Raw genomic sequence first — 18757 nt, 5'->3', positions numbered from 1 at the left:
TTATGCTTTGGAGATCCATGCACTGTGATCCTGTAGCTTAGTTACCTTGTCCTCACCATTGAGTGTCATTTTAACAAAGCATGGGACTGAAGAGATCCGTCCAATGTATTATCAGGTTTCCACAATGGCTTGACAGCACATTCTATGTGTTCCAATGCAAAAAGTATATACATGTAATGTTTTGCTCCTTCGTTCCAGGTTCTTTATTGTCCCTGTCCAATCAACAGCCTCCATCAGTGTCAGGGGTCATACAACCCCAACCAATCACAGCCGGAGAAACTGTCATCATCCCTGACAACCTTATGAACTCCTCTGGGGTCCGACCAGTCCTTCTCATAGGTCAGTCATAACAGGCTTATGTATTAAAAAGCTCATATAGCTTTATTGACTTTTATAGTATTTTTTCCCATACTGTAGAAGTCAACAATAATAATAAGATAGAGATTCAAAATAAAGCTCAGCAGAACTAGCCGTAAACTGCTCAGCAACATTTTTTGTCAATTAAATTTTTTTAATTAAATAAAAAAATTAAATAAATATATGATTTTATATATATTTTAACAATATATGAATACATATTTTTAACAAAACAGCTTTTAAAGTACTTAATCTACATATTAAATAGATAAATATTTCGAAATTGAGATTTATACATCACATGAAAGCTGAATAAATAATCTTTCCATTGATGTATGGTTTGTTAGGACAATATTTGGCCGAGATAGAAGTATTTGAAAATCTGGAATCTGAGGGTGCAAAAAAATCTAAATATTGAGAAAATTGCCTTTAAAGCTGTCCTAATAAAGTCCTAAGCAATGCATATTACTAATCAAAAGTTAAGTTTTAATATACTTGTGGTAGGAAATTTACTAAATATCTTCATGGAAAATAATCTTTACTTAATATCCTAATGATTTTTGGCATAAAAGTAAAATCTATAATTTTGACCCATTCAATGCATTTTTGGCTATTGCTACAAATATACTTGTGTTACTTATGACTGGTTTTATGCTCCAGGGTCACTTGACAAACACTGAAAAACATTGTTAACATAGCATGATTTTAAATACTATTTTAACATCCAGGTCAATTTTACAGAAATAGGTTCATCACAGCACAGAATATAACCACTTCATCTTTAAGTGTTTGGATGTGTGTATGAACATGTTTGTTTGAATGTTTCTCTCCAGGTCAAGGCACTTTGCCTTACTTCTTTGGCAATGTGGGTGATCTGCTGGTGAGCCCCCTGCTGGTGAGCTGCTATAAGGGTCGAGAGCTCAATGAGAAGACCCTCGCCAGTCTGGGCATGTCAGCAAGCCAGTTACTCACCACAGAGACCATGATACTGCTCACACTGCAGTACCTCGCTCGGCTGGGTAAACAACACTGACAAACAAGACGTTTTAATGCATGTCAAATACGTTTTAATGCATCAGTAACATGAATTGATTTTGGATAAGAGTGCGCAGCTTGTTAAAAGTCTACTTTCAAATGCATCTAGATCTAGTATTACACAAGAGCAATGAGTGCTTTCTTTAGAGTGAGGTGACTATTCCTTTATTGCAGGTATGGAGCAGATCCCGTTACGGGAAGAGTTCGAGCAGATCGTACTGAAGGCCATGCTGTGCGGTCCGACCGGCCCTCCCGTGTCCCCCGCCCAGCTGCCCTGGTTAGCTCGAATGGAGGCCAGTGTGTCAGGGGGCTGCGTTCAGGTGCTGGTCAGCCATGGCTCTCTGGGTGAGGGCATCTCTGAGTCACTGCGCTCGCTGAGTGAGACGCCACCGCAGCAGTGCCTGCCCAACTACGTGCTCATCATCTGCACCTCCAAAAGTGGAGCGAATGAGTTCTGCGTGCTAGTGTTGGGTACGTTCTGCTGCTCTCAAAGACTTAAAAGAGTCATCGGATGCCCATTTTCCACAAGTTGATATGATTCTTTAGGGTCTTAATGAAAAGTCTATAACGTACTTTGGTTAAAATTTCTCAATGGTAGTATAAAACAACACCCTGTTTACCCTGTCAAAACAGCTCTGTTCACAGCGACCCATTTTGGTGCATGTCCCTTTAAATGCTAATGCGCTCTGCTCACCCCACCCCTCTCTGAGAAAGTTCTCTGAGAGACTGTTAACTTTGGCCACATTCATCATAAAACTTGCTAACTAGCACATTATTAGGAAAGGCGATTTGCAAAGATTCATAAAAGAACCTTACACTCACTTCTTCTGTAGGTGAAGCTGGATCACGAATGATTCACGCAAACATAGACGCATTTAGGCAGATCAGGGGACGCATTCCCTTCAAAACCAAACGTAATCCACTGCGTCTTCAGCGGCTCAGATGTCGGGAGTAAATTTCAACTGCTATGTTCATAATTACATCCAACAACAAAATACCTCAGTCGCTTAGGAGCCAATCTTATCTACAACTGCTCCGGCGTCGAAACAATGGCGGACTGATGAAAGCTCACTTAGGGCGGGTCTAGGGTAAAATGCTAGTGTCAATCAACAATCATGGGAGTGGTCTGGGCCTGTGTGACGTCACTCTGTCAAGAATCTGTCTTGAGAACGGCATGAGAAAGGGGTTGTGATTTATTGGGATTAAAAAAAAAAAACTGGGTGGATTTTTATCATTATAGGGTGGTTGTGTACAAATAGCCGCTGTCAAAGTAAAACATTTTTATCCATTTCCATCCTATAAATGCCATTTAAAGTCTAAAGCCACACCGTTGGCTCATTAAGAATCAATAAAGCTGAATGTTTTTTGAACAAGGTGTGTCATTGTCTTATATGTGAACCCGTGCTGTTGTTTTTCTCAGGTAAATATCAGTCTCGAGCCTTGGCGGAGAGCATGCTCACTACCAATGAGTTTCTGAAGGAGATCAGCTATGAGCTCATCACCGGGAAAGTTAGTGTGCTCGCCTCGCACTTCCAGAGCACCTCATTAGGTGAGTCTCAGTGGGTCTTTAGTGGATCCATCAGTTTTCATCAGCTTATCATTGTCCTTTATTTAGAAATTAAAGTAAGAATAAAGATGTAAGCAGCAGTTTTGGGCCCAAGCACGCAAACGATACACACATTGCAATTAGTGTGGTGATCGTGCCCTCTTTTGTGATTTTAGGACGTAGTTCAAAAGCTGAACATAACAGATTGTAAATAATTTTTTTTTTTGAGAATTTATGATTCTAGGCCACACTCAAAATGTGTAAGTTGAAAGGTTTTTGGTGTTGTTGTTGTTATTATTTTTGAATTTATCATTCAAATGTTTGTGGTTGATTCATTTTTTATAAGTGTTTCGAAAGAAGTCTCTTATTCTCACTAATACTGCGTTTATTTGATCAAAAAACAGTAATATAGTGAAAAATTACAATCTAAACTAATCTGTTTCTGAGAGAAATAACCCTAAGGAATCAAAGAAAAAAGTGTTTCTCGGCTACAATGTTAAAATTTATAAGACAAAAGTTTTTTTGTTGCTGTTGTTGTTGTTTGTTTGCGCAGTGATCTTGACTATATCAGTTGTACATTTACTGTTCAAACGTTGTTGGTTGATTATTATTATTATTATTATTTTAAGTGTTTTGAAATAAGTCTCTAATGCTCACCAAGGCTGCATTTTTTGGTCAAATATACAATAAAAAAGTTACATTATGAAATATTATTACAATCGAAACTAACTTTTCTATGTTAACATATTTTAAAATATAATTTATTACTTTTATGGCAAAACTAAATGTTCAGCTGCCATTACTCTAGTCACTGATTTAGTGCTCAGGAAACATTTCTTATTATCAGTGTTGAAAACAGTTTCATATTTTTGTGGAAACAGTGATACATTTTTTTCCAGGATTATTTGATGGATAGAAAGATCAATTGAACAGAATTCATTTGAAAAAAAAATAAAAATCACAATGTATTTACTGTCTTTACTGTTACTTTTGATCAATGTAATGTGACCTTGCTGAATAAATGTGTTCCTTTCTTTCAAAGATTTTTGAACTATAGCATGTGCATGTTTCTCCTTTATTAATTTCTACTTGATTGTGGCGCTACAGGCGACAACATGGACAAACAGCTGGTTCGGTATCAGCGTAAGCGCAAAGACCGTGTGGTTCAGCCGTTTCAGGGACATCTAACTGAGTACATCCACTCCCAAGAGGCCGCAGCCATGCTACCAGAATCAGGGCCAGGTGAGCCTTTGCTGTCTCCAGACGCGATGATAAAACTTTATATTTGGCACTTGAAAATGCTGATTGACATTCGATGTGTTGCAGAACTTCTGAGTGATGGCTTTCAGATACACCCTCCTCAGCTGAGCGTTGCACGCAGCCTTTTGTCGCAGGTGTGCGCTATCGCAGACTCAGGGAGCCAGAGCTTAGATCTGGGCCGCTTCTGTAAAGTAGACTTCCTGGTTTTGGTGCCACCGTCACACGTCCTGGTTCACCAAACCGTCCAGCGAATACGACAATCAGGTACGACAGCAGAAGAGACGTTCCTGCCGATTTGAAGAGATATTCAACTTGTTTTCAATGTCAAGCCCACTGTTTTAAGAAACTGACAAGAACATTTTCACAAAAACTTGCCTGGATAGTTCACAAATGGAAATTCTGTCATCGTTTACTCACCCTCATGTTGTTCCAAACCTGTATGAATTTCTTTCTTCTGGTAAACACAAGATGAATGAAGAATGTGGGTAACAGGTTGACTTTCATAGTATTTTTTTCCATACTGTGGAAGTCAATGGGGACCGGCAACAGGTTTGGAGTAAATGATTGGGTGAAACATCCCTTTAATTTGATGAAAGAGTCATTGCAACAATTTTTAGGGACCAAGCACTTCAGGTGTTCTTCTTTAGTCCACTCTTGAGTCTATTGCAGCCCATAGAACCACTTACTGGAAAGTTATGAAATTTGGCACGCAGATAGAGAACAGTCTCAATTTTAACCATAGCAAATTTGGAGTCTCTAACTCAAACCATCTTGAGCCACCAACAGCTCAAATTTGCTCTCATGTTTATGCTACTAACTTTTGAACCATAAAGTTTAGATGCAAATTTCAGTAACGCATTATTTTAAGGTGTCCTTGTTTCATATATTACATGTACTTACTGTTATAATAAAAATTAATTACGGTATGCATAATTAAATGCTAGTAACCCCAAGCCAAACCCTAATCCTAACCCTAGTTAATTAATATTACTCAGTACTAAAATGTATAATTACACTGTAGCAAGGACACCTTAAAATGAAGTGTAACCCAAAATAATTTTTTCTTGTGATTCATTGGCTCATGCGGAGTCGAATGCACACCAAATTTGTTTACATTTCTAATGGTCAAGATTTTTCGCAATTTTGAATTATTTGAAAATAGCGCCACCTTCTGGTCAAAATGGCTAACAAATTTACAAAAAAAGGATAATATTGTTTTATTATTTTTGCCTATTTTAATGAAATACGTCTCGATGGATTCCTTGGATCATGCCGAGGAAATCAATTTTGCCATATTCAGTCAAACTTGCAGTCTGCCATTTTAAATTTCTTTCCTCATCCTAGCTCATCCTAGACCGTTGGTCTGATTTTCACCAAAATCGACCCAAATCGATCATCTTCAGACCATGCCGGGAAAAAGTTATCAAAAGGTTTTGGATTGACCAAACTGTTCAGACACATCGATGAAATTGTTGGCGTGATGCCAAGCTGATTCTGAGGCTGCAACTCTTTGGCATATTGACACCAAACATTTTATGTGTCATTTCATCTCACACCATAATAATTTTATAACAGCGCTACCTATTGGTCAAACGTGATAAGTGGTTAAATTGTATAACTAGTGATTGCATTTGTGATTTTTCAGGCATTTCGACTATGTCAATAACCACTCATCATTGCAGTTGCTCTGATGCTCCCAGCTATGCTGAACTCCTCATTTTGCATCTGTTGTGCTTGACTCCATAATTGCTGCTTGCAGCTGTATTTTATGTTGTTGTCCTCATGTCTTTGCTAGGCGTCCTGATAGATCTGGGTATAGAGGATGCCTCATTAGTGCTGCAGAAGTCTGACAAGTATGTGGTGCGTCTGGACACGGAGGTCCACACAAAAATGGAGGCCTTCATGAGGAAGGTCAAGCAGAACCCTTATACGCTCTTTGTCCTCATTCACGACAACTCACACGTCGACCTGACCAGGTGAGAAAAACAACGATGAGCGGTTTATAAAAGCGACTGTCAGAAGTGTCAGTGTTAAGACGTCTTGTCTTCTCTTTCTCCGTCAGCGCTCTGTCAGGGTCGGTTTGTCACGGGGAGTTGCAGGGATTGGCCGACCGCGTGGTGAACTGTCCAGAGGTTCTGGAAGCAATAAACCTGCTGCTTCTGCAGGTCAGCTGTTTCCCGTTCACCCTGCAGAGCCGTCAGTCACGCATCAGTACCCAGAATGAAGTGCACTGGCCCAACACTGAGAACCTGGTGAGTTTCAATGACCCCGAGAAGAACTGTACAGGAATTTCTAAATGAGCATTTTAAGCATTTTAAGAGTATATGTGTACACTACTGCTTAAAATGTTGAGGTCAGTAGTATGTTTTTTTTAAGAAATGCATACTTTTATTTAGCAAGCATGCATAACAAGATCAAGTGACTGTATAAGACATTTATAATGTTAACAACATTTCTGTTTCAGATAAATACAGTTCTTTTGAACTTTCTATTCATTAATAGTGCTGAAAAAAGTTTTACAGTTTCCACAAAAATATTAAGCAGCACAATTGTTTTCAACATTGATAATAATCAGAAATGTTTCTTGAGCAGCAAATCAGCATATTAGACTGATTCCTGAAGGATTTCTGGAGTAATGATGCTGAAAATACAGATTTGCATCACATTTTAAAATCTATTACTATAAAGTAATATTGTTTTTCAAATGTTTTTTCAAATTGGAGTACTATTTCAGAATATTACTGTTTTAATGTATTTTTTAAAGAATAAATGTGGACTTGGTGAGTCTTCTTTCAAAAACATTAAAAAAATCTTTCCAACCCCAAACTTGTTCTATTGTAGTGTACATAAACACATTTCATGCACTAATTTAACGACAAACTGCCTAAAGGCGACATTTAACCATGTGAAGTTTAATTGAAGATTTTCTTTGAGTTTTCCCACGTTCCTTTAATGTAGGTTTATTGTTGTAAAAAATTATGTTGAAACTTTTATGTTTCATGACTCATTTTTAAATATGTGGTTACAGCCTTGGTTTTGATGTTGGATTGTTCAAGGTTTTTTGGTTTACCATTTTGGGCGTTTTCACAAAGGGTAGTAGTCATTAATGTTTGTTTTTTTTCTCTGTGAATAAAGTCTTTCCAGCACATTCTGTGCTTTGTGGTTCAGCTTAGATCCCAGGAAGTTTGTAACTTAAAAAAAATCTTTACTGCAGCCGTTTCAATCAAAATTCACACAATCGGTTAAGCAATCACATTTTAACACACTGTGGTATGATATTAGTGTCAGAGATTCCTATTCATCAGACACATTAAAATGAATCTGGATTAAAATGTGAAGTGACCGGAATTGGTGCTCCGCATTTAACCCATCCAATGTACACACACACACACACACACAGAGAGAGAGAGCACGGATCAGTGCCTTGCTCAAGGGCACCTCAGTCGTGGTATTGAGGGTGGAGAGAGCGCTGGACATTCACTCCCCCCACCTACAATTCCTGTCGGCCCGAGACTCGAACCCGCAACCTTTGGATTACGAGTCCGACTCTCTAACCATTAGGCCATGATTATTGTTAGTCTATAATGACCTAGATGTTTATAGACACACTAAAAGAACTAGGCAAGAACTAAAAGAAGTAAAAAGAGAACAACACTGCGTTTTGCTCAGAGAAGTCAAATTGAAATATTTTCTGTTTGCGTGTCACAGCAGGCTGAGGCTTCTCCTAAGGAGCTGGTCTACTTTGGGCTGAAGGACTACAGCAGCTCCCTGCAGTGGGGAGTAGCGAGTCCAATCCTCCGATGTGACGATGCTTTTGAGCAGATGGTCAAAACCCTGCTGGAGAGGTCAGTCCTGGTTTCACGTTCACTCAGAATGTACTTTAAAATATGTAACAAAATGAGGATTTAAAGCAAATTACCTTCCTTTTTAACTGTTTTTACATTGTAAATGCATAATTAATTCTTTTAAGTTCATCACAGACCACTGTTATTTTGCTATGAATGATATGATCTGTAGTTTGAATTAGTTTTTATTTTAATATATTGTAATTTTAGTTTTTAGCCATTTTCGTATTTTTTAATGTCTGTATAGTTTTTATAATTTTTTTTATTTTAGGCTTATAATTAGATATTTTCGTACATCAAGTAAAACTAAACAAAATCAAAAAATATTTCTACTAACACTTTAGATTATGGAACACATATTTTTCCCTTCAATAAACATTCAAAAAAATATTTTTGCTTATTGTTAGTAAACTAGGTAGTTGTTGTTGTAGTTATGTTTAGGTATTGGGTCGAGTTAAGGGATCTAGAATATGGTCATGCATTAATATGTGCTTTATAACTACTAATAAACAGCCAATATGTTAGTCATATGCATGCTAATGAGCAACTAGTGAATAGTGTTCCCTAATGTAAACCTTTAACATATTTCCATGGAAACTAGCTGGATTAAAATAAGGTTTTTGTTGTTGTTATGTTTATTTTATTACAAGTAACAAAAATCATGTTTTAGTTTTAGTTAACTCCAATAACCCTGAGTCTCAGACTCAGATCCATGTCTAAATTGGCAGCTTTTATGCATTTCTAATCATATGCATGTGCTGTCTCTTTCCGTTTATATCCCTCAATGTGTTTTTGATTTCAGGCATCCGCATTTGCACAGCATGGTGATCCGCAGCTATCTGTTGATACAGCAGTACACAGAGGCCCTGATGGCCCTCACAGCGGCCCCGTCGCTGCGGGATCACGTGACCCCTCAGACCCTCGCCATGGTGGAGGATCTGCTGAGCGTGCCGGGTCGCAGCAGGCACGGGTGTGGGCACATGTTGTTGGTGCGTGTGCCCTCGCTGCAGCTGGCGCGGCTGGCACAGGAGCGGCTGGAGGAGGCCCGGGACAAGCTGGGCTTACAGTACCGCTTCGCTGTGCTGCTGGGAAGCCCTGCTGCTGAGATCAGCCTGCCGGTTCACTTCTGTGCCCGTCTGCGGGTAAGAACCAGATCCCCTCATGAATATGGGCTCTTTAAAATCACCAGAATAAGGCTGGAATAAACCATCTGTGCATTTCAGGCTTGGAGGGGCTGTAAAAATGAAGAATGGGTCCCACATACATATGAAGATCTGGAAGGACTTCCGTGCATCATCATCCTCACAGGAAAAGATCCACTAGGAGAGACCTTCCCAAGGTACGCCATGTGATTTATATATATATATATATATATATACATTGTTCTATATACAGTATATGTATAGTCATTTACAGGCTTTTTTCTCAGGAAATGAAATATTTTCATTTGTTGTGATTGAAAATTAGGGATATTCCACCAAATATTGATTTCGTAACTCTTCTAAAGTTTAAACATTGGTATTGTTTTGTCTAAAAATGAATATAAACATGGCATCTTTTTTTTTGGACCGGTTGTCATTTTATGCAAAAAATTTTCTAAAGGACATTTTCAATTAAAAGTTAGAAGAAATGTCATTAGTAGTTTACAGAATAAAACAAAAAATATGTTTAACTGAAACACAACTATAACTATAAATTGTAATTTATTAATAATTTATTAAATTCAAATGGTCTCTTAAGTTTTTCCAGCTATATATATATATATATTCACACACACACATACATTATTTATATACTGAATTTTTGATCAAGTAAATGCAGCCTTGGTGAGTAACTTCAACATTTTACATTTATTCATTTAGCTGACGCTTTTATCCAAAGCGACTTACAATTTCTATACATGTCAGAGGTCGCACGCCTCTGGAGCAACTAGGGGTTAAGTGTCTTGCTCAGGGACACATTGGTGTCTCACAGTGGATTCGAACCCTGGTCTCTCACACCAAAGGCATGTGTCTTATCCACTGCGCCATCACCACCCAGTGAACTATATACATATATATTTTTCTGGTAAAATAATTTTTATTTTTATTTCAATTATTTCATTTTTATTTATTCATTAAAATGAATTAAAACAAATATTTGTTAACTACAAATATTAATATTTTATCATTTTGTGTTAATGTGAAAATATTATTTATTTTTAGATTGAATAATAATAATAATGTACTGCCTCTACTTGAAATCAAACCTGAAGTTAAACATGAAATCTTCAGGCTTACACTATATTTCAATGTAAGACATATGTTAAGTATCTGACATTAAATGCTGCACAGTGACTTCCAGTCTTTTGGTTTCCTCTTTATTTTGTTAAAAAAGAGCACCACCTAGTGGTTACTGCAGTTGTTACAGCTACAGTTCTAAAATCTTCCCCATGGTCATATATTGTTTTAACTGTCCAGTAGCATTATTTCAATACAGTTCATAAGATAAGATAAGATAAGATAAGATAAGATAAGATAAGATAAGATAAGATAAGATAAGATAAGATAAGATAAACTTTATTGTCCCGAAGGAAATTTGGGTTGGACACATACAATGCAATATCTGCTGTTTTACACAAATAACATACTACGTACATTTAATACCTACAACAACCCCTCTCTTCCCTCCCCATGATATATAGTGAACCACTAAACTGCACCCTACCTATTGTGCTGCACACCTATGTCTTTATATATTCGCACACACCAGATAAAGGAAAAAAAAAAAAAAACATTTTTATAATTGTTGACCTCTAGCTAACTTATCATTTAATGCTTTAATGGACAGTGGGACAAAGGAGTTCTTAAAACGATTAAGCCTACACTTAGGAACTCTGAAGCGCCTTCCCGAGGGAAGAAGTTGGTACTCAGAATGAAGGACATGAGTGGGATCTGAAATAATTTTTTGAGCCAGTATAGAAACTGTTTCTTCAAAAAGAGCCTGAAGTGTGGGATACTGCTTAACTCCCATAATTTTCATGGCTCTCTGTATTAGCCGCGTAATCTGGGCTTTCCAATGTACACTAAGGTTGCCAAACCAGGCTGAGATGCCGTATCGCAAAATGCTCTCGATTACAGCATGATAAAAGAGAAGCAGCACTTTCTGGTTAACGCCAAAGACCCTCAACCTGCGAAGAAAATACGATCGCTGTTGGACCCTAATGCAGACATTTTCAACCTGGACACTCCATGTCAGTTTATTATCAATGTGAATGCCCAGATATCTGCAAGAGTCCACCTGGGCTATATTCTGACCATTAATGACCACTGGTAAGTGGTCACCAATGGATTTGGGGTCAAACATCATCTCCACTGTTTTTTTTGTGCTAATACTAAGAAAATGTTTATCACACCACTGAACAAAGTTCTGAACCTCCTGTTTGTAAATAGTAACATCTGATGTTTCAGATATGAGACCTAAAATAACTGTATCGTCAGAGAACTTAATCATATAATTATTAAAAGTACTACATGTACATTCATTAGTATATAATGTGAACAGGACTGGGGAACTGACACACCCCTGTGGGGCGCCAGTGCTGATAATCGTAGATTCAGACAGCGTCCTGTTCACCCTAACCTGCTGGCTACGATTGATCAGAAATGAGTAGAACCACTTAATAATAAAGGGACTGACATTCATCCGCTGCATTGTTTTCAGAAGAATATGAGGCTGCAAGGTGTTAAAGGCCGAACTAAAATCTACAAACAACAGTTTAGCATATGCCCTAGGATTCTCAAGGTGTTTAGTCACTAGGTGCACTAAACTGTTGATAGCATCATCAGTGCCTCTTTGACGTTTATATGCAAACTGATAGGGATCTAACTGTGGACATACTTCCAGTTTTAATTGGCTCACAATGAGCTTTTCCATACACTTCATCACAACAGAAGTTAAGGCAATAGGTCTAAAATCATTATTCTCCTGTGGACAAGATTTTTTAGGAACAGGGGTAATAATTGCCTTTTTCCATAAAGTTGGTACAGTGTGAGAGTAAAGGGACCACTGGAAAATAGGGCACCAAGCTGATGTCAATTCATCTGCACATGTTCTTATTAGAAAAGGAGAAATTCCATCTGGACCTGTGGCCTTAGTTGCATTAACTTGCTTAAAGTCCTTAGTGATGGATTTAGGGTCAATCTCTAACCTATCAGCATCATCGATAGCAATACTATTAAGCACCATATCACATTCAGCAGAGAAATCATAATTGTCAAACCTCCCAAAAAAGTAATTCAATTCATTTGCTTTTGCCAGTTCATCTGTAACATGCAAGGACTTCTTTGTTAATTTCATATTAGTTGCTTTTTTCATTGTGTCCCATAATCTTTTAGAGTTCATAGTTTGAAAGTTTTCCTCCATCAGACCCCTATGATGTTCTTTTGCCTCTTTGAGCCTCTGGTTCAACTCCTTTTGTACAGATTTAAGTTGTAAGTGATCCTTATTCTTAAATGCCTGATGCTTCCTGTTGATGCAGTCCTTCACTTCCTTTGTAACATAAGGTTTGTTGTTGGGGTAGACTTTTACTTTCTTTTTTGGAATCACAATATCGACACAGAATTTGATATAATCTGTCATGTTTGTCTTTTTGAAAGACTTTGCACCATCCAAAAGATCAAATAAAATCTGTTGGATAAACGAAAATCAACAGTATTTTGCCTTCTGAAGGGACTCATGAAGAGCATGTTTGCCTGTGATTTTATGCAGGTCGCTGAAGTACTGTGACTTGCGGCTGATCGACTCCAGCTACCTGACGCGTACGGCACTGGAACAAGAAGTGGGCTTGGCCTGCTCGTACGTGACACGCAGGGTAATACCCGAGACGAAAACAGCAGCGGGCAGAGAAGAGAGACCGACAGATGACGAGAGGAGCTCAGGAGAAACAGCAGACCACGACGAGCTCCAGATAGAGCTGGAGAGACCACCCAGCAATGCCAGCGCTGCCACCAGGACCTCTGGTGAGGGACACTGGACACAAGCTGGGCCTGATTCTGGTCTGGAGTGGTCACATGATCTAATATCATTCATCTTCTTTCTCTTCTAGGCTCCACCACAGAAAACGGCGTCAGTTCTTCAAGTGTACTGGACAAACCATCCTCACACAGTGACCCATCCAGCAGCAGAAATATAATGGACTCTTGCACGTCTCCCGTTCGCTTCAAACAGGAGTGTGACTCCCAGGCTCCCTCCTCTTCCGCCACGTCCTCTTTCTCCTCTGCCTCCTCCTCTACCTCCTCTCCGGGAGCTCAGCGGCCGAGCCAGTCCACGCAGGCCCCACGTGAATGCAGCCGGGCGCAGGTCTTCCCCCGGACGGCGGTGCTGTCCCGGGCAGCGTACGCCCTTTTGGCCCCTGAGGCACTGGGTCAGCCCAGCTCGGCGTCTCTGCTGCCTCACGCGGATGTGGTATGGAGCAGCCCGCTCAGACCGCCGGTTCCTCATGCTCTCCAAGGGGCAGAGCAGTCCCTGTACTACCGCCAGTGGACCACAGCCAGGCAGCACCACGCGGATTATGAAGGGCTGGCTGTGCCCCATCCCAGAAGACTGCTGCTGAGTGGACCACCACAGGTGTGGAGTAGCTTCAAAATTATTTAAAAATTTAAAGAATTTCTGTGGTGTTTGCTAAGGCATCACTATTACTTGTGCTATGTATACATTGACAATACATTGATCAAAAATACATATTTTATATGTATTTTTACATATTAAAGTAAAATTACATATTTTATTAAATAGATTAAAACAATATGAGAACAACAGCCATCATAAAAGTTGCTAGGCAATTCAGTCAAAAGAACAAAGGCAGCGCTTCTGATATAACGTTACAGCACTGAAGTTACATAAACATGATGAGAAACTGTTTGCTCTTGAACAAATAATAGATTAATGAGACCAAAGACTTCCTAGATTTCCCCAAAATGAATTACATCTCATGTTTAACCACTATAGAGACATCAGAGCCAGTGGTAATTTCCAGAAGATCTGGCCGAGGTGAGGCGCTCTCTCCGCGGGTTCATGAGCGCTGAACGCCAGCTGACGGCCTGGAGCTCACATCGAAAATGTTGAAGCAAATTTTCAAATAGACGTTATCTTTATTAACAAACCACATATTTGAAGTCCAAACAAGTACATTCTTGTCTAAATGCTCTTAAATCTACATTCCATGACATAAAACAGTATTATATTTAAAATTATAGTGGATTTGGGCGTCCGCCATGACACACGCTATGAGAAATACGGCAACTTCTGCTAGCAGAGTGATACAAACTGAAACAGCTGTTGGACTCTAATATCGCACTCTTATCAGCCAATCAGATGTGAGGACCAGAAAGAACTGTTGTATATCTATATATATAACATAACATATATTTATATACAATATAAAATGCTACATGAAATATTTATACAATTAAATAAAAGCAGTTAAAATGTACAAAAACTGAATATTCAAAACATATAAACAGATTTTAGCATTCAAAAGTATTTTAAACATATTAAGAATCATGCTAATTGGTGTCTTTTCCAAGCATCCAGTGTCTCATTCTCCATTGTGGCTCTGTTTAAGGTTGGAAAAACAGGTGCGTATCTGCAGTTTCTACGAATCCTGTTCCGTATGCTGATTCGCCTGCTGGAGGTGGACGTGTATGATGAAGAAGAGCTAGAGGAGGGTAAAAAAACGTTCTCCACATTACTTCACCTGATGCTCCTTCTCTTGACCTTTTATTAATGATCTTCTATTGAAATCTCTAGATGTGCAAGACAAATCAAAGGCTCCCCCTGCCAGTGGGCCGCAGTGGCCTGACATAGAGGACATCCGCAAACTGCCTTTTGACCTCTACCCCTGTGACCCCAAGTTCAGATACGCGAGTCCAGTGTATGCAGACAGGATGCCAAAGACACTGAACGGTAGTCAACTGCTCTTTTAACAATGAGAACAATGGGTTCTGAAGAATCTTTTAAAAAACACTTAAAGACATCTTTTTGGACAAGCTTTTAATTAACAATATGGCTTGGCTGTTATTGAATTTTGTGGTATTTGTACAGCTGGTATTTAATTTGTTTTGATTTTATTTTTCACAGACTCCTTGTCTGTGAAAGATGCTGTTTACTGACATACTTTCATTATGGTGTGCCTTGCTTCAGAGTAACATGAAAATAGCAGGTATGTGCTTATGTGCTGTTTTGCATCCTCGCATGAAACACAGGGGTTAAAACAGAAAGACTGGAGACAGAAGAGGAGCTGCCGAAGAGAAACACAGTGTCTGTCAGACTCAGCCTGTTTGCGGCCCACAATGCATTTCACCACTGTGAGCAGTGCCATCATTACAGCGAGCCTGCTCCTGCCGCTCAGGTGAGGACTTATGTGATACATTAACAAGTAAAAGCATGTCTAGACAGGTATATGGCTGCTGTAAGATGTTCTATGTCATTCTAGCTGTCCGACTGCACCTTCCATGCCTTCACGTTCTGCTCATCCATGCTGGGAGAGGAAGTCCAGCTGCACTTTATCATTCCTAAAGCCAAAGAGCCTCATTTTGTGTTCAGCCAGCAGGGCAGTCATTTAGAGAGCATGCGGCTCCCGCTGATCTCAGACAAGGTGAGCGACACTTTTATTAATAACAAGCAAATAACAAGCTCTAAATGACTTAACTACACTTTTTTTGGAAATTGGTTAGTAGCTTCAACCATAAATGAAAAATCTGTCATTATTTACTCACCTTTATGTTGTGTATGCTGTTTTTCCTGTTAAAACATAAAATTTTGACCATGTCTGTGGTCCTCTACTCTACTTTCAACAGCAATGCAAATTAATATATAGATTCATCTTGGCATCTTGATGTCAGGAGCACCTGGATACCTGAGCAATGTAAAAAGTCCTGTTGGTTGCTGAGTCACCGCCTGTGTGTTTTACATTCTGGTCTTATTGCACAAGTTGTCTTAAAGTGACCGTGTTGCTCTGTTTGCTGACTCAGGAGTCTGGCATGCTGAAAAGCCCCATCTTCACACCCACCACGGGCCGTCAGGAGCACGGCCTGCTCAACATCTACCACGCCGTGGACGGGGCCGAGCACCTGCACATTTTGGTGGTCAAGCAATATGAAATGCCCCTCTACAGGAAATACTGGCCCAACCACATCCTTCTGGTGCTGCCCGCCATGTTCAACAACTCCGGAGTGGGTGAGTAATGATGAAGAAGTCTGCGTATTCATTATTGTGACTGATAAAACTCAGCACTATTCTAATGGTGTTTATGAAAGTTCTTGAGCTGTTACAGTAGGTTTTAAGATTGTTACAAAAATGATAATAGAGATTGCTGCTCAAATTTACATTTAGGCATTTATAGTACTTTTAAAGAGTAAATAAAATATTACTAAAATTGTTGTGATTAATTAAAAGGATTAAATGTGGTTTTAAGTGCTTTATTTAATTTATTTAGATGAAATAGTATACTATTTGAATAATGCACATTTGTTTGTTATCAGCCACTGCATGACAGTAATTGTTGGCTTTCCTGTTTTTATTGAATCCATAATGTTTCCGCGATTGAGGAAAAAAGAAAAAAAGTTGACATTTTGCAATTCAGATTTTTTTGTGATATAAACTCACAATTGCTTGTAATAAAGTTAGAAGTGCAAGATATGAACTGCAATTGCAGTGAAAGAAAATAATAATTGCGAGATATAAAAACTCGCAATTGCAAGTTACAAAGTCAGAACTGCATGATATAAACTCACAATTCTGACTTTTTTCTTGCAACTGTGAATTTATATCCTGCCGTTTTGACTTATTTTCTCAGAATTGAGAAAGATAAACTGGCAATTATAAGAAAATAATATAAGACTTTTTCCTCAGAATCCTCAGAATTGCGTTTATATCTAACAATTCAAAGAAAAGAAGTCAGAATTGCAGGATATAAACTTGCAACTGCAAGAAAAAATTCAGAATAGCGAGATTATATCCCACATTTCTGAGAAACAAAATTGAATTGTAAGGAAAAAATTATATATTTTTATTATTATTCAGTGGCGGAAACAAGCCTCCGTAGTTCCTCCTTGTTGTGATTGATTGTAATGATGTGGCGTTTCAGGAGCGGCTCGATTCATGATCAAGGAGCTGTCCTACCACAACCTGGAGCTGGAGAGGAACAGGCAAGAGGAGCAGGGCGTCAAACGACAGGACGTGTGGCCCTTCATCGTTATGATGGACGACTCCTGCGTCCTGTGGAACGCCCATCAGCCTGGACCCGAGGGCAACAGGTATGTAATGATGAATGGATCCCTGTACGGATTTGTTGGAACATCTTCGTTGTCTAACATCTCTGGATCCTCTGTCTTTCTCTCAGTGAGGCGATGAACGTGTCACTGAAGAGCGTCCTGCAGCACATGGAGGCCACTCCTAAGATCTCTCTTTATGCCATGTGTGGCTTGCGGAAATGGAGCAGTGGTTTGTCTTCTCAAGCTCCCACAAGCCCTTTCTCTCGCTGTCACCTCCACGACCTCATCATGCTGAACGTCGACCTCACCCAGAACGTCCAGTATGACCTCAACCGGTGAGAGTTTGCACTTTGAGAGGGAAGATCATCTAGTTTTGTTATGAATAATGCACCAGTAGAGTCTAACAGTGTAAATGTGTGTGTAGGTTCACATGTGAAGAAGTGGACTTTAACCTGAGGGCAAACAGCAGCGGTCTTCTGCTCTGCCGGTTCAATCACTTCAGCATCATGAAGAAACACATCCCCATCGGAGGACATAAAGACTTCCTCATCAAGCCCAAACTCATGGTGAGCTTCATAATGTCCCTTCAGAGCTGAAAGGCCTGCTTCAAACACTAATATTAGCTTGTTAGCAGAGTTAAAGGCATAGTTCACCAAATATGAAAATTTGATGTTTATCTGCTTATCCGCAGGGCATCCAAGATGTAGGTGACTTTTTTGTTTCTTTACACGGCTTTTTCCGCATCTTCCACGACACACGTTTCCTGTTACTGGCATGACATGAGCCTCGCTGCTCAGTTTCTGATTGGCTGTCTTTTGCCAAGCATCCAACAGCAACAAGCAAACACTGCTCCATTTCACACTGAAAAAAACTTAGCACCGCAATGCAGGGTTAACACCGGGTAAAACCCCGGGTAAAAAGCAGTGCTAACACCGCTTTCAAATTACAGGTGTGAAATGTTTCTTTACCCAGGGTTAAAAGCGGTGTTTAGAACGATGATAACCTGGGGTTAAGCACAGTGTGAGAAGCCCTTTAGTCACCTACATCTTGCATGGTGAACTATCCCTTTAATGGTAACTGCAGTTATATTATACATTCACTAGTGGGCGCTGAGAATCCACTCATTTTTGATGGTGGCATTTTACACACTTCATGCATTTTAAATGCAATTGTCTCAACTCTTTCTGACTTTATTTCATCCTAAAATTTACATTCACAATGTATGTCTGCATTTGTGCAGTTTCTATAATTAAACAATGTATTATATTACACTACCATTCAAAAGTTTTGGGTCAGTAAGGTTCAATTTAAGAAACTGATAACTTCATTCAGCAAGGATGCACTAAATTAAATCAAAAGTAACCTTACAGACTTTTGTTATTACAAAACAATTCTATTTCAAATAAATGCTACTCTTTAGAACTTCAAAGATCAAAGAATCCCAAAGAAAACATTATAGT

At 39.1% G+C, this 18757-nt stretch overlaps 1 protein-coding gene across 3 annotated transcripts in view; it reads left to right on the top strand.

Moving 5' to 3' along the window:
* LOC306846410 (GREB1-like protein) overlaps positions 1–18757 on the top strand; it is a 58535-nt gene that overhangs the window by 36079 nt on the left and 3699 nt on the right. For 2 of the 3 annotated variants that reach the window (XM_079379781.1, XM_079379780.1), the window contains exons 11-31: positions 199–339; positions 1191–1376; positions 1567–1863; positions 2813–2941; positions 4046–4180; positions 4265–4462; positions 5994–6174; positions 6261–6450; positions 7907–8043; positions 8846–9185; positions 9267–9382; positions 12793–13043; positions 13130–13650; positions 14648–14750; positions 14833–14988; positions 15288–15433; positions 15518–15679; positions 16056–16260; positions 17171–17339; positions 17426–17632; positions 17722–17863. In XM_079379781.1, the coding sequence (XP_079235907.1) occupies positions 199–339; positions 1191–1376; positions 1567–1863; positions 2813–2941; positions 4046–4180; positions 4265–4462; positions 5994–6174; positions 6261–6450; positions 7907–8043; positions 8846–9185; positions 9267–9382; positions 12793–13043; positions 13130–13650; positions 14648–14750; positions 14833–14988; positions 15288–15433; positions 15518–15679; positions 16056–16260; positions 17171–17339; positions 17426–17632; positions 17722–17863 (4112 nt within the window). The remainder of the gene's footprint in view (positions 1–198; positions 340–1190; positions 1377–1566; positions 1864–2812; positions 2942–4045; positions 4181–4264; positions 4463–5993; positions 6175–6260; positions 6451–7906; positions 8044–8845; positions 9186–9266; positions 9383–12792; positions 13044–13129; positions 13651–14647; positions 14751–14832; positions 14989–15287; positions 15434–15517; positions 15680–16055; positions 16261–17170; positions 17340–17425; positions 17633–17721; positions 17864–18757) is intronic. The other variant, XM_079379782.1, reaches the window with a different exon arrangement.

The sequence above is a fragment of the Barbus barbus genome (genome assembly GCF_936440315.1).
Source record: "Barbus barbus genome assembly, chromosome: 26".
Taxonomy (NCBI): domain Eukaryota; kingdom Metazoa; phylum Chordata; class Actinopteri; order Cypriniformes; family Cyprinidae; genus Barbus; species Barbus barbus.
The sequence above is the reverse complement of the archived record's forward strand: the minus strand, read 5'-3'. Positions and strand labels throughout refer to the sequence as shown.